At 33.7% G+C, this 19,369-nt stretch overlaps 1 protein-coding gene across 1 annotated transcript in view; it reads left to right on the top strand.

Annotated features, from left to right (window-relative positions):
• Window positions 1–1,204: 1,204 nt before the first annotated feature.
• The window catches only part of LOC107725649 (nuclear receptor-interacting protein 2-like), a 26,492-nt gene continuing 8,327 nt past the window's right edge, over window positions 1,205–19,369 (top strand). The window contains exons 1-2 of the mRNA XM_016534995.1: window positions 1,205–1,824; window positions 17,077–17,439. Coding sequence (XP_016390481.1) covers window positions 1,672–1,824; window positions 17,077–17,439 — 516 coding nt within the window. The 5' untranslated portion in view covers window positions 1,205–1,671. The remainder of the gene's footprint in view (window positions 1,825–17,076; window positions 17,440–19,369) is intronic.

The following is a 19,369-nucleotide window of genomic DNA, read 5'->3' as shown; positions in this document are numbered from 1 at the left end:
GGATATCGTCCTGTTTTGGAAGGCCAAACAAAGTAGTTTCGCTTTCACAATGAAACACAGCGTCTTCACGACATGGCGGCAGCAACAATATTACACAGAGAATAAAAGTTACGCCTTCTTTCTTTGCGTGAACATTTGGGCGGCGTTATGCAAATCTTCCCACATCGTGACGTAGATATGTGGGGGCGTGTTAGAACGAGCCGTTTTAGGTAGGCGTGGTTGACTCTTAACTTTTATAAAGAATATCTCTTTGGATTTGAGACTTTAGTCTTTGCAATTTTACAGATCTTCTTTATGCACCAAGAGCTTGTAACACTCCAAAGAGAAAGGAAAAATTTAAACCGCATCATATGACCCCTTTAACTGTGAAATAAATAAATAAATAGATGCATAGTGGAAAAGGTCTGTAATAAAGGTCTGTAATATACACTCAAAATTGACAGTAAAGACATTTTGGTACTGTATTTTTAAGAATGAATGAATGAATCAATGAATCAATCAATCAATCAATCAATCAATCAATAAATGGTGGGCTAAAGGTGTGTAATATATACTCAAAAGTGATAGCAAAGATATTTTGTGCTACTGTATTTTTAAAGCACTTTTGAAAATAAATAAATAGTGGAAAAGGTCTGTAATAAAGGTCTGTAATATATACACTCAAATTGAGAGTAAAGACATTTTGCTACTGTATTTTTGAATAAATAATTAATTAATTGGTGGACTAAAGTTGTGTAATGTATATACTGATAGTAAAGTGACTACTGAAAATCAGCTTTACCATCACAAAAATAAATTACATTTTAAAATGTATTAAAATAGAAAGTTATTTTCAGAACATATCACATATCTTTTTTACTGTATCAATCAAATCAATGCAGCCTATTTTGAATAACTATATATAAATCTATTTTTTGCACTCTGAGTAGGTTTCCAACTAAGAAATTCTATTACAGTTGTGCCACACGTGTGAGTTAGAATGAGAAGACCAAAGTTGAAGGCTAAACACAGTATTTCAAAGGAGGCTTCATCATTCCAAGCTAATTAATGTTACCTACTGAAAGAAAATATATGATATAGAGAGAGCAAGATGAAGAGAGACACATGGAAGAGAGCATGAGAGAGTGCGAAAGAGAGGTAGGTGGAGAAAGAAAGGGGGAGGTGGAGATAGAGAGAGGAGGGGAGGAGAGATAGAGAACGAGAGGGAAACGGGAGGACAGTTCGCCTCTGCAGCGCTGCAAGGACAGAGTGAACATCTCTGGGACGCAGACGGACCAAAGCTCTCAACAATCACACGCCCTTCACCATGACAACCACGCCAATCACTGCACTGGACTGACAGCTGTCAATCAACAGGAGAAGATTATCAGGATCACCTGCTACAGGAGAGACTACAAGCTACAATAAGGGACTTAAGCGGAGTAATTCCAACTTATGGTTGGTTAAAAGTTGCTATCCAGAGGGAAATTGGCAATTTTTGATCCCTCAACTGAACGCCTGCATGAGTTCATGTGTGTGTGCTTTAGGGGGAGTGTATACAAGGTTGTCTTGCTGTGCATCAGGGTCACAATCTTACTGGTTGTCACCCGCCAGTGCAGTGCCACAATAAGCTTCAGTAGAGCCCGTTTTAGTGGGTAGCTCTGTTTATTTAGCATTTTAGCCACGAAAACCATGAGTGAGGGCAAGAAGGAGTTAGAGATGAGGGACAAAGCTATCATGCACCAGCAGAGGAGACTGAAACAGGCCACCCAGTTCACGCACAAGGACTCCGCGGATCTTCTGCCTCTGGATGGGCTGAAGAGGTTGGGAACCTCCAAAGACCTGGTGAGTGGCTCTTTTGTTTAACCATAAAATTGTTGATGCAGTTAGGAATTTACTGTGAATATGCGAAAGTATGCATGCTTGCAGTTTTACATATATGCAAATTAAGCAGTTTCAAAAAAGTAAGCAGTTTCAAATGTTTCTGCATCCCATCACGCAATGCTGACATGATGCATTATTTAGCGCTCCAGGGCCAGGCACGGCAGTGAATGTTTCTGACACATCAGTAGATCCGGTATTCAGCTTCCCCTCCATGCTGCTAGATGAGAGTCACACACTTTCACACACACACACACACACACACACAATTTTCAAAAAACTTCATTATGTGTGATTTATTAGCTTGTTTACCCATGGGGACCTCAATTTAGGTCCCCACTGTGACACGAGTCCCCATGAGTCTGTGTGTATTCAGGTTTAAGTCCCCACCAGAATAGAAAAACAGGTACACACACACACACACACACGTACACACATGTCATGGTTTATATCATGGTGAGGACCTCCTATTGACTTATTTTGTACTTGAGTCAAGCTAATTATTATAATTACTACTACACCATAACTCTACCTCTTTGAAATTTTTACATGAAATTAAGTGATTCATTTGTCTCTTTATGAGGATGATGTGAGGTTGCAAACCAAAATTTTGATCCTTCTGAGTGTAACCTGTTTCTAGGTGGACCCTTTGGTCAACTGAGAAGAAACATTTTATTTATGTATATGTTTATTCTAAAAATAATGAAAAAATACATGATAAAATATGTAATTGGTTACAATATATAAATAAGTAATGTTACAGATGTGCTGTTATGAATGTGATTCAGAAATAGGCAGGAGGTTGCAAGGAATCACAACTGTGCTTATACATAGACAAACAACACAACTGTGTGGCATTACTTTTATGTACAATTCATTAAACAAAAAGTTAATATTGAGTTATTTACATTTACATAATACGTCCACTTCTGTATTTTTGCTCTGTCAATGAAAATTTTGCCGAACAAAGCTGACTGTCGTAAATATCAGTGCTCTGTTTCTGAATAAATCACTGTTTCAAACGAATCAATCAGCTGGGTGAATAATTCAATGACTCACTCATAAGGACATTGCTTGATTCTTTCCTAAATGAATCAGTGTACACAAATCAACAACTATGCTTGAAATCTCATACTTTCTGAGGTACTACATTTGATAAATAACTTTCTTTACGACATGAGAAAAAGTATGTTCTATATATTACTGAGAGGGTGTAGTATGAATAAAATCCAGACATACTAGATCCGCCATGTTGTCATTGCCATGTGACTACAGCATCATTTGCATTGCTTCACTGTCATTCACAACTCCTCTTCCATGGCCTCAGGGATAGTAAAGTGTCTATTATCAGGCGCACTTCAGAATCTCGCTAGAAGCAGTAGGTTATCTGGGTACTTTTCGCCAACTGTTCTGTGAATACTACACATTTGGTCAAATTATTTTCACATACTGTTTTCGACTACTCTATAGTATACATATTTGGACTCATGTAAGGATTCATTAAGACATCACTTATCGCCACCTACTGGTGTAACAATTTACCCTGCAGAAAAAGTCATTGACAATGCCCAATGCATATTACTGATTGAGATTGAGGGCTAGAACTAATTGTTATAATAAATAATGTTATCTAGACATTTATTATTGACTTTTGTACTTTTTTCCTTAAAAAAAACTTTTGTTGAGGTTACATAAGCAAGACAGAAAAATAATAATATATGGCCTCTATGAGCTTCTGCGTGGCTATGGAGTTGAAATCTCCGTAACAGTGCACAAATTAATCCTCTCATGAATTAATAAGAGCTGCGTATTTCTCACAGCTTAAGCTCTAGCTTTTCCCCCACATACTTTAAGTCATCTACATCAGAAGCTTAGAGAGAAATATGGGTGGACACACATAATGGTTTACCTCATGGCAAGATAATTATAATATCTTACCCCTAATCCTAATACTTAAAAACACCCTTTTCCATGTTAGTCCCTTTTATTAAGTCTCAGCGGCACCACAAAGTCCCCACAATGTAGGCAAGTCAATTTTTACTACCTAACAATGTGCCAATAATAAACCAAGAGCAAATGTTCTGTTCAATTACTGATATCCTCTCCCTCATTAACAGTCATTGAATTGTACTGGTTCTGTCTCTTCTGTATCATAACTTTCCCGCTGTCATCTCTAGCCACTACTCTGATTAGATGGCACGTACCCAAAATCCCAGGGTGCACTCCAAGAAACCTTCAGAATATCAGTGCGCATGCTTGTGTTTATATGTGTGTGCCTATGATTAGAGAATGCATTTAAATGATCTCCGTGCACAGCAGGGAAGAGCTGAAACTTGTGTGCACAGCTTACGATGTCAGAGTCTCTAAAAAGTGTGAGCTAAAGATAACCGGGCTGTCACAGGCAGTGGAATGGTTTGTCTTAACAAACCAATTTAAATGCTCAATGATTCTCAAGGAACATCATACTCTGTTTTGTGTTACTGTTCGTGCAGCTGTTTTTTAAATCACCATCTGGTTTGCGTAATGTCAAAAAAACAGCAGCAACAACAACGAAACAATTCTCTTTCACTGTCTCCTGCCTGCTTTGTGAAGCTGTCATAAGCAATTATTCACTAGATTCGATCTTGATGCTCTCCGATGGCACAGATATGTCACACTTGTCCTGCCGTGGCAAATACCTACTGACAGTTAGACAGATGGTACTGTCTTGTTGCACTCTACAGTGGGCTGTGTACCTCTTAAGGGCAAAAGGAAGATTATGTCCTGCATGTGTTTAGATGGATAAAGCGCAAGGTGCGAAAAACAGAGAAGTTTGGAGAAAGCTTGAACCACCTCACAAACAAAGTCCAATTAAATTATAATTGTATGTACTGCATACGAAAAGATTTCCACAGCATTTCAATAACATTTCTATAACCAAAAGAGTCCAAATCAAGGAGGTCTATATACCTGTAGGATGTCATTTCATACCCATTTATCTCAATGGCAGTTGCTTGGCTGGCACAAGCAACTGCCATTGAGTCTATTTTAAAGAGTCATATCCTATAAAATTACTAATGAAATTATGAAGTGTGTGAATATGCGAGGGCAATGATAGTAGAAGTGTTCTCAAGTCTCCCTGGTTTGCTGCTCTCATTAACTCACGAGTGTCACGTGAAATTGCTCTTGTTATGTAACCGTAGGTTTGTTTTTCAGCTCTTTGGCCCTTAGGCCTTTTGCAACCCCTTCTTCTCTCTCTCTACTCCCTTGTTCTCTCTTGCTGTGAACGCAGAGAGCAAAGCAGTGAGCATGAAAAGGGCACACTCAGATCGGCACTCATGCGCAGGAGATGTGGATGGAGTGAAAAAGAGAGAAACCTATCTTCCTTACACTGGTTCCTAATGCACTGAAGAACTGTGTGCTGGTTATGCTGCTGCTATCTGTTGAATTAGTCCAAGGCTGCACATTTCTCACCATTCAAAGAAATCATGTGGGCAGACAATGACTGAATGTGTGTAAAAGTGTTTTAGCATGTGACTCACAGCCTGCATGCCTACTACATGCTAGTGTTTTATGTAGAATCTATATATATTCCTACAATAATTGCAGAAAACAAATGTAAAAAGATTCAAATGTCAAATGTGTATCAGCAATGATACAAAATTACACTAAATGGACATTGCTGAAAACAACATAGTGAGTCAGATGTTGATTCAATTGTTCAATAAACCACTGTAAGTTTAGTGTTCATCATCAGACAGATAAAAATAGTAACATCTTTTCAAAGCATTCATTAAAATAACCAGCTTATGAGAGTAATTTGTGAATCTCGTGCTGTGTTTTTGATTCACTATAAGGAACTGGCTCCTAAGAGTCACTTGTTTGGGAATCAAAATAAACTGGTTGTGTTGAATGCTTTTGATTCACTAAAATAAACCGTCTCCTAAGAGGTATTGCTTTGGGAACCAGACTAAACTGGTCACGCTGAATGTTTTTGATTCACTGAAAAGAATCAGCTCATATGAGTCGTTAGTTTGGGGATCAGACTACACTGATCACATTAAATATTTCTGATTCACAAAAAATAATCAGCTCCTAAGATGTATTAGTTTGGGAACCAGACTAAACTGGTCACGCTGAATGTTTTTGATTCACAAAAACAATCAGCTCCTAAGAGACATTAGTTTGCAAATCAGACTAAACTGGTCACGCTGAATGTTTTTGATTCATAAAAAAGAAATGGCTCATAAGATTCATTAGTTTGGGAATCAAACTACACTGATCACGCTAAATATTTCTGATTCACAAAAAACAATCAGCTCCTAAGAGTCATTTGTTTGTGAATTAGACTAAACTGGTCATGCTAAATGTTTTTGATTCACTAAAAAGTACTTGCTCATAAAAGTCATTAGTTTGGGAATGAGACTTTTGATTCACTAAAAAGAACGAAAAAAAAAGTCACTACATCATCAGTCGGTGTATACATGTTGTGTTATGTTTTTGCATGCAGCCCATGAGAACAGCTCAGTAGAAAGACGTTTCTCTACATTATTTTGCTGTCTTTTTATTGCATCACATTCAACACAAAGTGTAAGCTTATATTCATAACTCACGTAAAATCTGATTTATTTTGCTGTAAAGCAGTACTGCTGCTCCAAGCTATTATGAAGTGCAATGTCTAGTGTACTTGCTAATCAAATAAATTAGTGTCTGTTATTACACGGTGCTCTAGAGTACTTGATTCTGATTGGTCAACTGCAACATTCTACAGTCAAGTATTTTGTATAATCACCTAAATAATCACTATTTTATTTATTCATTTGGTAAGAATCCATGTAATAAGCCAGAAAATGTAGTTATCCGGTCAATATTGCAAAATAAACGCCAACAGCGTAATTATGCTACGTTGTCAAGCATTATCCCTTACCTACTATTGATACAAAAACAAAACAGTGTAAAATTGAGTAATGAGAGTTTTGTGTCCCGACTATAACCCCTCGGAGGCCTCATTGATCCTGTTTTGCTAATGAGAAACATTAACGCTAACTATTGGGGTTACTTGATGAATGGCTGAGCCTTTTTTCCTCACCCCCATCCCTCTTCTCCATCTCTTGGGGATTGACAGAAGCTGAGATACAAAATGTTCCTTCAGGAGAGATGCTAAAAATACTACCTGTGTCAGGAGGGAAAATAAACAGCTGTACAATAGCTTCACAGAAGGGAAGGCAAGGGAAAGGGTTAAGACAAACAGAGAGAGAGAGAGAGAGAGAGAGAGAGAGAGAGAGAGAGAGCAGCTGGCTGTGCATGTTGTGTGTGTCAGAGGGTGTCTGGTGCTGGGGTGGAAGATCAGGAGGGGAGAGCAGTCATTAGGCAGGTCACATGACTCTGAATGAGAGAGAGGAGCCTGTTGCCATCTGATAATTAGCTATTAGCTGATAATCACACAAAGAGAGAGAAAGAGAGAAAGCTCTTTTCGGGCAAAGGCTTAAATCATACCCAGGTCACATTTCACCACACAAATCAGAAAATAAAACAGCATTAAAAAAATTTAAGGCTGTTCTGTTTTGTGTGTTTTTTTTTTTTTTTGCACGACAATTACATTTGTTCTCATTACACTGCACTCTATATCCTCATTACGTTCTTTGATGACAATATTCTATATAAAGCCATAAAGGATTAAATTATTTGCTTCATTTCCCTCATTCATTTCCATAATATAACTGTTTGTAAGCATTCAATCAAAAGAAGTAGCCAGAGGAAAAGCATCCATATAGAAAGTTTTTTATTGCCAAAATATTTCATATATTCAGGTAATATCAATACATATTCTATCACATAAACAAATGCATAATGGTTATAAAAATGAATAACATTAAAATGATTAACTAGTGTAATATACTTTTTTCCCGGTGAGGTTTCTCATTTCATTCTCATTAACAAAATTATAAAACAATAGACTTTCTGTAATATACTTTCTGTTCCCCTTATACAGGAATAAGAATTTATATCATTGCAGAGTAATGAAAATTGATGGGAGAATGTTTTTAAAAGAAAAGGCAAATTTTACTCACCCTAAGGTCATCCAAGATGTAAACGACTTTTCTACATGAGAACAGATTTGGAGAAATTTAGAATTACATCACTTGCTCACCAATAGATGCTCTAGAGTAAATGGGTGCCGTCAGAATGAGAGTTCAAACAGCTATTAAAACAATAATCCACATGTAATCGACACGACTCCAGTCCATCAATTAATGTCAGTTAACGTAGTGGAAAGCTGTGAGTACTCTATCCATAATATTGCTTTCTGCAGTGAAAAAGTCATCTGAATCAGGAGAGAAATATGAACAAATCAGGCACCGTTTACAAATGAAAACAGTCCAAGTTCTAAATAAATATGTCTGTGAATTTTGATGTGAGAGGACAACAGGGGATGGACTTCTTTACTGGAGGAAGCGTTATTATGCATTATGGACTAGTATTTTGGCTAGAAGCAATGGTTTAAAGCCTTAACGATGGATTTGTTTCTTATGAAACACACAGCTTTTCACTTTTCACATACAAGACATTAACCGATGGACTGGAGTTATGTGGATTATTGTGATATTGTTATCAGCTGTTTGGACTCTCATTCTGACGGCAGCCATTCATTGCAGAAGATCCACTAGTAAGCAATGCAAAATTTCTCCAGTTTTTTTCCCCAATGAATATACAAACTCATCTACAGCTTACATGGCCTGAGGGTGAGATCATTTTCAGCAAACTTTCATTTTTGGTGAAATATTCCTTTAAAGGAAATTTATTGAAAATTCTGTCATCATTTACTCACCCTCATGTCATTTCAAACCTGTATGACTTAACTTTCTTTGTTTTTGTCCATACAATGAATGTCAATGGGGGCCAAAACAACAATGGACCTCGCTGATTTTCAGTGTATGGACAACTTTTTTTTCAAAATATCTTCTGTATTGCAATTAATATAAGTTTATATATATTTTTAATGCAACATATTATTGCTTATTTCTTTTATATTTAACAGTAAAGGGTAAAGTAGGTTTTGTGAGATTCACCCATAAATACGGTTCTCTCAAAGGTGACTAAACTCAAGGAATATTACCTGAACAAATCTAACTGGCCCACACACGCTCATTAGAGGCAACAATATAAACTTATGGAACACAAATGCTGTGAAAGGGACACAATGCAATGCCCCATGACCCATGCTGCAAACCCCAGTCATTTCACCCTTAATAGCCACAGACGTCTAATTATGCACAATTCAACAGCACCGTGGTTTTGGACATGCTGTTCTAGACCAAACGTGCTTTCTACAAATACAATGATCAGCTCTGACGGGTTGGGTAGAGATTTGACTCATGCAGACCAGGAACGACAATCGCCCCTGAATTAGAAATAATACACATCTAATTCACAAGACCTACACAAATGAATCATGAATCATTCATACAAGCCCTCACAGTGTTACGGGGCTGACGAGACGTGAGACGTGTGGATCCGCTAAGGCTAAGGCAAAAGACTAGGGCTCCGTAAAGTAGCTATCTGGGGAAAGATAATCGCTGAAACAATACTCGGCCGAGGGAAGGGAACAGAGTGAGTGTTAAATAGTGAGGAAGTGATATGAAACAGCTGGGTGCAATCAGTGTAAACAGGTGTGTGCAATTCGTGCTGAGTGCAATCAGTGCAATGCATGATGGGAAATGTAGTCCGGGGTGATGTGCAACAGTGTGTAGTGCGAGAGTCAATGAAATGGAAAGTTCATGGACCGGATTCGTGACACACAGCACCCAGAAGTTAAAATGGATTTTTAAATAATTCTAGTGGGACTGAATAGATTTAGAGGGGAGATATGCATATGATCATAATTTGTCCATTGCATATTTGACTTTAAAATGAAGAAGTCTTTATATAAGAATAATGCAGTTACATTGCAAAAATTCACACAAAAACTGCTCTTGTAAGCACCCTTACCTGACTGTTTTACCTTGACTGAATAATAAGAGTCTTATTATGAAAGGTGGCCATTTCTACGTCCTGACTAGATTTTTTTTTAATCGGGTGTGTCAATGACTTTATATAATCTGATGCACAAGGTCACGGATCGTTTCCAATCTACAGCTATCAGAAGAACACAAGAGCATCGCTCTATCAAGGCAACATGACTCAGTGGCTGTAGTGACAGTCAGCTCTCAAAGAAAATAGGGCAAAAGAGACAGAGGAACATAATGCTATGATCAATCCTGTCAAAATCAATCTGCTCCGCTCTGTGAGTCAACCCAAATAACGAGAAACATGAGTAATGAATATGTATATATTGTGTACATGTAAGGTGAATTCAAATAAAACAGCTTCAGTCTGGTATTTAAATATATACTGTATATATTTACCAGATATATACGTTAAAACCAGACTGAAGCTGTTTTATTTGAATTCACCTTACATGTACACAATGCAAAATTGTTGCCTTAATCAGTATATTTGTACTGTAGTTGTAAGACTTAGGATGCACTGAATAAAAAAAGATGCTATATATAAAACGTTTCTAGAATTAAGCATAATCACACCTTTTTATTTTTAGCTTGCTTGCTTAATTTTTATTTATTTATTTATGTTTTAAAAGGGGGAAGCCAATAAGGAAAAATTAATAAAAAAATAAATTAAAATAAAATAAATTAAAATAAGATAAAATAAAATAAAACTAAATAAAATAAAAAGCTGTTCAGTGCAATTTTCAACATTAATCTTTTCAATGGGGAAAGAAACACTATAATATATATAGCAAATAAAGGTGGACCTTCCATATTGCTCTTGTTTCAACCCTCTTATAATACCTGATTCTCAGATGTAAGGCTGAATCAGAAGAGTCCTGAGGTCAGAAGCACTCAAGAGCTTCCATCATCCATCCATCCTCACTTCTCCATTAACCTTCCACTTTTGCAAAATCCCTCCCAACCGCACTGAACATGAATGATCCTGTCTGTGTATTTACACACGTACACATGCATGGACACACACCTCATTAAAAAGAAGAGAGTTGTAATGATGTTCATTAAAGCACAATGAACCTGATGGTTACAAGGGAAAATGAGCTAATGCAGCTGACAAACAAACACAGTGGATCATATTGAGTAGCATTGGGTCTACTTGAAATCAATTATTAATGGGGAAAGTATTTTGTAGTCTCTTCCTTAACATAAACATGCAAGTTAGACTATGGAAGAATAAGTGAAAGTGATTACAAATTATATTTCGAAAGAGACCTACAAATTTCACAAGATTATTTTCAGTAATAAAGCGTCTTTCCAGATGATGTCAGTTTTTTCCACTAGTTTTTAACATTAAATTTTAAAATAAAATAAAATTAAATTAAACTAAACAAAAAATCAAATCAAATCAGGCCAATTTAGGTCAAAGACAAATTTCAACAATAGTTAGTTGAATTGTATTGTATTATGGTGTTCATTGTCACTAGCTTTCCACATTATTCTTTTCAATACAATAAATATATAAAACATTTTGTGTCCAGTTATGGCCACTGCATTCTAAAGGTCTTTTCTCAACTGTATTTTCCATTCAGATCTAAAGTGAAAGGCTGCCAGAGATTCATTTAGACTTAACTCTGTGTAAGATGGCCGATGTTGTCACAGTTCAGAAAGTGATGCAGAGCGGATGTTTTTTTAGGCTAAACAACATAAGTGTTGCGTCATACCCAACATGCACTGTAGTTTTGTGCTGTGATCAAACAATGGCATTGTTTCACTTTTAGACATACATGATCTTACACTGATTATGGTTAACTACCAGGTCAATGTCCTAAACAGTGTACTTTTTAGGATTGAGGTCATACGGCCTATATCTCAACATATATTTTTTGTCCATTCTCCAGATCTTACTCTGCATGTAAGTACATTTACAGTTGTTCTGGCAGCTTATACAAGTCTAACTTCACCTGCGTTCTCATTCAACACAGGCTTAATTGAGAGCAGATCAATACAAACCAACAAACAGCAGAGCAACAGCGCTGACGCTGGCATTTACCTTTCAGCTTCTCTGTTTACCCACATCAACCCACTTTACCAGTGGCCATCCGAGTGAGCAGAAAGTCAGAACTAGCTGTGATTAGACTGTCTAGCTGTAAGACACAAGAGCAATGTAATAAACGTAATTATAAGAATCAAATTGAACTGCATTTGGATGTAGAGCAGCAATAATGATCTGTAGCATTGTCACAGCAAGTCACAGCTGGATGGTTTTTCTCATTTTGTAAGAGGGTGTCAACAGGAATGTAAGGGCTCTTGTGAAGGTCAACTCATTACGCTGGGATAAAATGAGCTTTGCAATGCTACCTCAGCCTTTGACTTTATGTCAATGTAGTGTAGTTTCATGGAGCTCAGAATTATTGGAAAAATCACAAAGTATTGGTATTGGACTTTGTAAGACTCAATGAATAAGAAAACAGATTGCCGCAACCTCTGTGACTTTTTATTTGATGACAGAAGATGAAAATCTATGAATCTGGAAGTCTTGAAGACATATCTATTGAGAAATTAATTGCCACGAAGGTTGATTTATAGCAAGAAGTCAAAAGGTATAAAACTCTTATTGTGGTGCGGGATTCTGCTGTCGGCCACATTAACAACTGACTCTTTTTCAATCAATATACAAAAGTCTATTATAACAGTGCTATTACACGCCATCAAACCCACAGCTGCGGATCAATAGTGTTATTGTGTAGCTGGAGGAAATACCTAGTGATAATGTTTTGGTGAGCTGACACACTTATAGCACGATAGTGGTTATGACAGACTTTATTTCCATTCCTTTTCATATACCTATTTTTTTGATGGTTCTTATTTTTTTTAACCAGCAAAAAGAATGATAATAATAATTATATATATATATATATACATATTTATATATATATGAATATATAACATATTTATAAAATATAACATATTTATTATACAGCATTTTAAATATTACTTTATTTTATATAAATATATAAATTTGACAATAAAAGTAAAATAATATAATATTTAAAATGCTGTAATTTAATTAATAATAATTAATTAATAATTAATAATACTAATTTAATCATTTATGCATTTAGCAGACGCTTTTATCCAAAGCAACTTACAGTGCATTCAGTCTATACATTTTTTTTTACCAGTATGTGTTATTAAATAATTATATAAAAATCTTAATATATAGATGTAAATCTGAATATATAATTGTAAATTGTGAATATATAGTTATAATTCTGAATATATTGTTATGTCTGAATATATAGAAGCAAATCTGAATATATACTTATAAGTCTGAATATATAAATGCAAATCTGAATATATACTTATAATTCTGAATATATAAATGTAAATCTGAATATATAGTTATAAGTCTGAATATATAGAAGTAAATCTGAATATATAGTTATAAGTCTGAATATATAGAAGTAATTGTGAATATATAGTTATAAATTGGAATATATAAATGTAAATTGTGAATATATAGTTATAACTCTGAATATATAAATGTAAATTGTAAATATAAAGAAGTAAATCTGAATATATAGTTATTAGTCTGAATATATAGAAATAAATTGTGAATATATAGTTATAAATTGGAATATATAAATGTAAATTGTGAATATATAGTTATAACTCTGAATATATAGTTATAAATCTGAAAATATAAATGCAAATCTGAATATATAGTTATAAGTCTGAATATATAGAAATAAATAGTGAATATATAGTTATAACTGAATATATAAATGTAAATTGTAAATATAAAGAAGTAAATCTGAATATATAGTTATAAGTCTAAATATATAAATGTAAATCTGAATATATACTTATAAATCTGAATATATAAATGTAACTTGTAAATATATAGAAGAAAATCTGAATATACAGTTAAAAGTCTGAATAAATAGAGGTAAATCCAACAATATAGTTGTAAAGTTTGAATATGTAAATGTACATTGTGAATTTACATTTATTTTTCTAATTATAAAATAGTAAATCACAATGTATTTTTATTAATCTTGAGTATATAAATGCAAATCTGAATATATATATATATATAGTCTACATTTCAACATAAATATATCTTTACTATTAGGCATGTCAATAGGCAGATGTTCTTGCTTTTTTAATGAAAACAGTATGCCTATGTATCCTGTACATGTATCAATGCAGATATTGTACTATATTCATTATTTTAATTATTACTGTCTATCATATGCTGCTGTAATTGTCTCTATTCACTCCAATCACTATCTGTAAACATATGATGTTGTTGACCATTTCCCTAGCCCTCTCAGCCATGTTGAACTGTGTAGAAAAGATGGGTATTAACATGACTGTGAGGACCTTTTGGCACCACAGCCAGCCTTTTTTAAAGTAGATGGAAAATACTCCTTTTGGTTTAGATTAGCGAGATGAACTTACAATAATTAATATAGTAAAATATTTACATTGATAACTATATACAGGATGTACAGGTATACTAAAAAGTCTATTGATATGCCTTATAATAAAGATACAGCTATATTGAGATGTAGATAATATACAGTATATCCATAATTGCATTTATATATTCAGGATTTATACATATATTCAGATTTCATGAAATGCATTTATATCAATGATTTACATTTATATATTCCGAATTATAACTATCTATTCAGATTCACTTCTATATAATCAGACTTATAACTATATATTCAGATTTACTTCTATATATTCACAATTTACATTTATATATTCAGATTTATAACTATATATTAAGATTTACTTCTATATACAGAATTCAGACTTATAACTATATTTTCAGATATATATATATATACATACATATATATATATATTATGATTATGATTATATAATTAATTTAATATGTAATTTAATATTAAACTTAATGCAGTATTTACATTTTTGATATTTTATATTTTAATGTAATAATTAATACTAACATTATATTATAATATATATATATAACATTATTATTGTAAATATTTTAAGGTTTAATTTTATTTAATATTCAATTTTATTTAATATTTCTATTGTACATATTATTATTTTTATTATTATTATCATTATATATTTTTTATTTAACGTATATTTTGCCAAATTTAGTTCAATATTTTTATGTGGTAATCATTTATTCGTTTTTTTTTTTTTTTAAATATATTTTTAAGATATTTATTCTTAACTACTTTCCAAAACACAGCTAACATCTTAAGCAAAATTTTTTGAACAGGATGAGCATTTGCTTTGAGTTAAAAAAGAACAGCACAACATGTAGCAGATGAAAGCGATGGGATAGAAAAGAAGAAAAGATCTAGGTTTCTCTGTGTATTTTCAGCTTCCCCTTTGAGACTATCTGAGTTTCAAGAGGTCCTGATAATTGCATTATTATAGAGGCAGAGAAAGTTTAAAAGCAGATCAAATTGCAGTCTGGTCTCCTCAGGTCGCCCTGCTGTTGAAAAGACAGCTGTAGTTTAACGAAGTTATAGGGATAAGCAATCGCATAGACAGTAACACAGCACCTGCACTATGTACAGCTGCAAAGATTGCCTTCTGTATCTAAAATTCACTTATCTGTCATAAACAACAATCTGCAGGATCTGTTTCTCAAATAAACCTGAGATATTATGCTACCTAGCCAAAAGAAATATAGCAGAATAATAGAATCACCGACATCACAAGGCCCAAAAAAAATGTAATAAAGGCATCAATTTTTCTTCTCCACATCATCTGCTTCAGAAACCCAAGAAAGTTATGAGAAATATTATTTGAGTAGTTTACTAAAATATGTCTGTCAAAGGAGACTTGAATTGCAGCAGTTTGTTAAAATGGCACAATTGCTCGAAGAAGGTTGACTTTCCACTTTAAACACGCTGGAAGTTAATGATGTCTTTCGGGAATGAACAATGTTCTTGGCCAAACAGACACACAGATCTGAGCAGTAATTAAAGTGATGGGAGTCATTCTGGCGCCGTCATGATTGTTAATGGAGTTAACTTCAGCACTCAATGACTCTCTGTTTACTTCACTTGTTTACTGTCTAACTCTGCAATGATGAAAAACTGACTGATAAAACATCCATGAACTTGTTTTATTTCCCACAGGCCTCCAAACTGCAGCAATGTAACAGGGAAAAACAATTCAAATGAATCTTTAAAGTGCTCAGCCGAATAATGTTCCACAAAATTGCTCCACTGGTACTTACTTATAATGCCTGAGTATACTGATAAAAATTGCTTTCTTATAAATGAGAAATAATTTCCTCCAGTAGATTTATTGACAGGGGGAAAAAAATACAAAAATCATGGGTTGTTGTCACGAGACAAGAATTTATTTTAATATTTAATTTAATATTAAAACCTAATGTAATCTTTATAATGTGCATATTTTATATTTTATTGTAATACTTTATTATTAATATGTTATTTTATATTGCACACATAACATTTTAATTTAATTTCATGTTAATTTAATATTAAAACTTATTTTAATATTTATATTGTGCATATTCTATATTTTGTATTTCACTTATATTGTACATATTCTACCATTTAATTTATTATTTAATATTAAAACTTAATTTTATATTTTTACTGTGCATACTCTATATTTTAATTTAATTTCATGTTAATTTAATATTAAAACTTAATTTAATATTTGTATTGTGCATATTTTACATTTTAATTTATTACTTAATTTACTAACATTTAATTTAATATTAAAATATTATATATTTTATAATATATATATATTTTTTATATTTTAAATCAATCTTTTATTATATTTTTATACATTCTTTAAAATATTTTAATAATTTAATTGTTAATTTAATTAAATTAAATTTAATCAATATTTGACACCAAAGTGGATCGAATGCAATAAATAAATAAATAAATAAATAAATAAATACAATAATTTTTTTGCATTAAATCCACTTTGGTGTCAAATATTGAGTGAATAAAAAAAAAACAGACTGACATTACTTTTGTTTAATTTGAAGTCTAGTGCATTGCATTGTGGGATACAGTATTTGTCAAATGTAGCAGAAAATCCAGGTTCTCCATGTGTACAAAAAATCAGCATACTGTCAAAAACATACAAACTGCAGTATTATAGTAGTATGCTATTTCAAACACAGCCATGGCAATGACTGACATCATTTCCTATTGTGTGCTGTGCCCCATACAGCAACCCCACAGCATCGTTCAGCGCCGTCTCCTGGAGGGCAACATTCCACGTTTGCGTGGCGAGGCCCGGGACGTCCCATCTCATGTTCGCTCACCCCTGGCAGACAGCAAAGAGGGCGGCGAGCCGGAGGAGAGGAGCGAGAGCACGGTGGATGACTCCACAGAAGAGAGGGAGTCTCCAGAGGAGAGCGAGAAGAGCCTGAGGTCTGATGAGGACGAGGATGATGAAGATGAAGGGGACAGCAGCGATGCAGGTGGAAAGACAGAGTCCAAGCAGAAAAATGAAATGGAAGAGGAGAGGAAGAAAGTCCTCAAAGAGGATGAGAGAGCATCCACCCTCTCAGCTCTAGTGGTCCAGTGTCAGGTAGGCATTCTGAGCTCTCTTCAGCCTTTCTCAGCTGTCTGTGCCCATAATAGAAGCGATAACAGCTTGCCATAATAACAAAACACGAGCTCTGGCTCCCTATGACTCATGGTTTTATTTTCCTCGCAGTCGATTGTTCTCGCCGCTCAGGTTTGAGAGGGTTTTAGAGAGCCAGTATGCATCTAAAAAGCCCAAATCAGCGAAGCACCTCATGCCAAGTTTACAATCCAGATGATGTAACTGGGGTGCAAGTGACTCATTGTATGGTGATATAACATCGATCTGACCCATCATTTTCAAAGCTTCAGCAACTTTAACATAAGACACAAAGAACATTCCGGGTTGATTAGATATGTAATGTTTTTGAAAGAAGTCTCTTATGCTCATTGAGGCATTTTTAAAATAAAAAATACAGTAAAATCAGTCATATTGTGAAATTTTTATTACAATTTAAAATAACTGAGTACTATTTGAATATATTGTAAAATTTAATATTATTATTTTTTATTGTAAAATTTTAATTATTGTAAAATGATTTATTCCTGTGATGCAAAACTGAATTTTCAGCAGTCATTACTTCAATGACACATTATACTTCAGAAATCATTCTAATATGTTGATTTGCAGCTCTAAATAAATACAATTTTATAATCAAAGTTGAAAACAATTGTGCTGCTTAATATATCTGTGGAAACCACCATTTTTTCAGGTTTATTTGATGAATAGAAACTTCAAAAGAACAGCATTTATTTAAAACAGAAATCTTTTGAAACATTGTGAATGTCTTTACTGTCACATTTCATCAACTTATTGTGTCCTTGTTAAATAAAAACATTAAAAAGTATTATTGACCCCAAACTTTTGAATGGTATTTGAGAGGAACAAGACTGGCTAATTAATTTCAATGACTTCTCCAGCTGTTTAAAGTTACTGAACTATGTTTTTTTATTTTATTTTATTACTATTTTTTACGGATTTCTCCATTTGTTTGAGGTTCCTGAACAAATGTTTTTTTTTTTTTAAATAGCTAAAAAAACTTTTAATTTTTAAATTCTTTTAAATTCCATGACTTCTACAAATGTTCATGAGTTAATGCCTTAGGTATCATGAATTAAAAAGAAACAATTTTACAGCATAAATTAACCTAGGTTAACGTTAATTTCTACAAATACAAATACAGTTTTAACATTTCAAGTGGTATAAATGTAATGTATAATGAACAAACATGAATAAATAATAGTATATTTTAAAATTAACATTAACCAATATTAATAAACAATGTAAAAAAAAAAACGTTTGATTGTATGATACCTAGTGTTAAAAACGGAACCCTAATGAATAGTATTATACAATTATTATGTGAGAAGAAAGAGACCATATAAGAGATACAAGAGACATTAAACTAGCATAACTACAAAGGAAAGCTACTGCCGGAAACAATGTTACTATACAACAAATATTTAGCCATAATTAAGTAAAAGCTGTGTGATAAGACTCAGATTTAAGTTAAATGAATGAAAAATTGTCATCTGAATTTCAAATGAACTGAATGTTCTGGAATACACACGCAGTCGTGTTATCATAGGTGAGCTGAAAGATGGAAAGAAACCATCAGCATCTAATTAAAGCTTCGATAATGAAGAGCCAGATAAGTGTGGCAGCGGTTTACATAGCAAATCCACCGTAGTGGTTCATGCCTCCTCTTCTGGAAAGATAAGTTTCACTTTGAGGCAAAGAAGTCATGCACGATTTTGCTCCACGCAGAGCTGCCATCGTTATAAATGTATCACACACGCACCAGTGCACCCATATACACAGATATGTAATAGCAGCAATCAAATAAAGACATAAGACAACTCATAAAAGAAGTATCTCACTGAGCTCAACTGTTTTTATAGCGTCAGCAGGAGTTTATTTCAGCAGGAGCTTA

The sequence above is a fragment of the Sinocyclocheilus rhinocerous genome, unplaced genomic scaffold, assembly GCF_001515625.1.
Source record: "Sinocyclocheilus rhinocerous isolate Xijiao unplaced genomic scaffold, SAMN03320098_v1.1 scaffold153, whole genome shotgun sequence".
Taxonomy (NCBI): domain Eukaryota; kingdom Metazoa; phylum Chordata; class Actinopteri; order Cypriniformes; family Cyprinidae; genus Sinocyclocheilus; species Sinocyclocheilus rhinocerous.
Note: the sequence above shows the minus strand (reverse complement) of the source record. Positions and strands in the feature narration are given on the sequence as shown.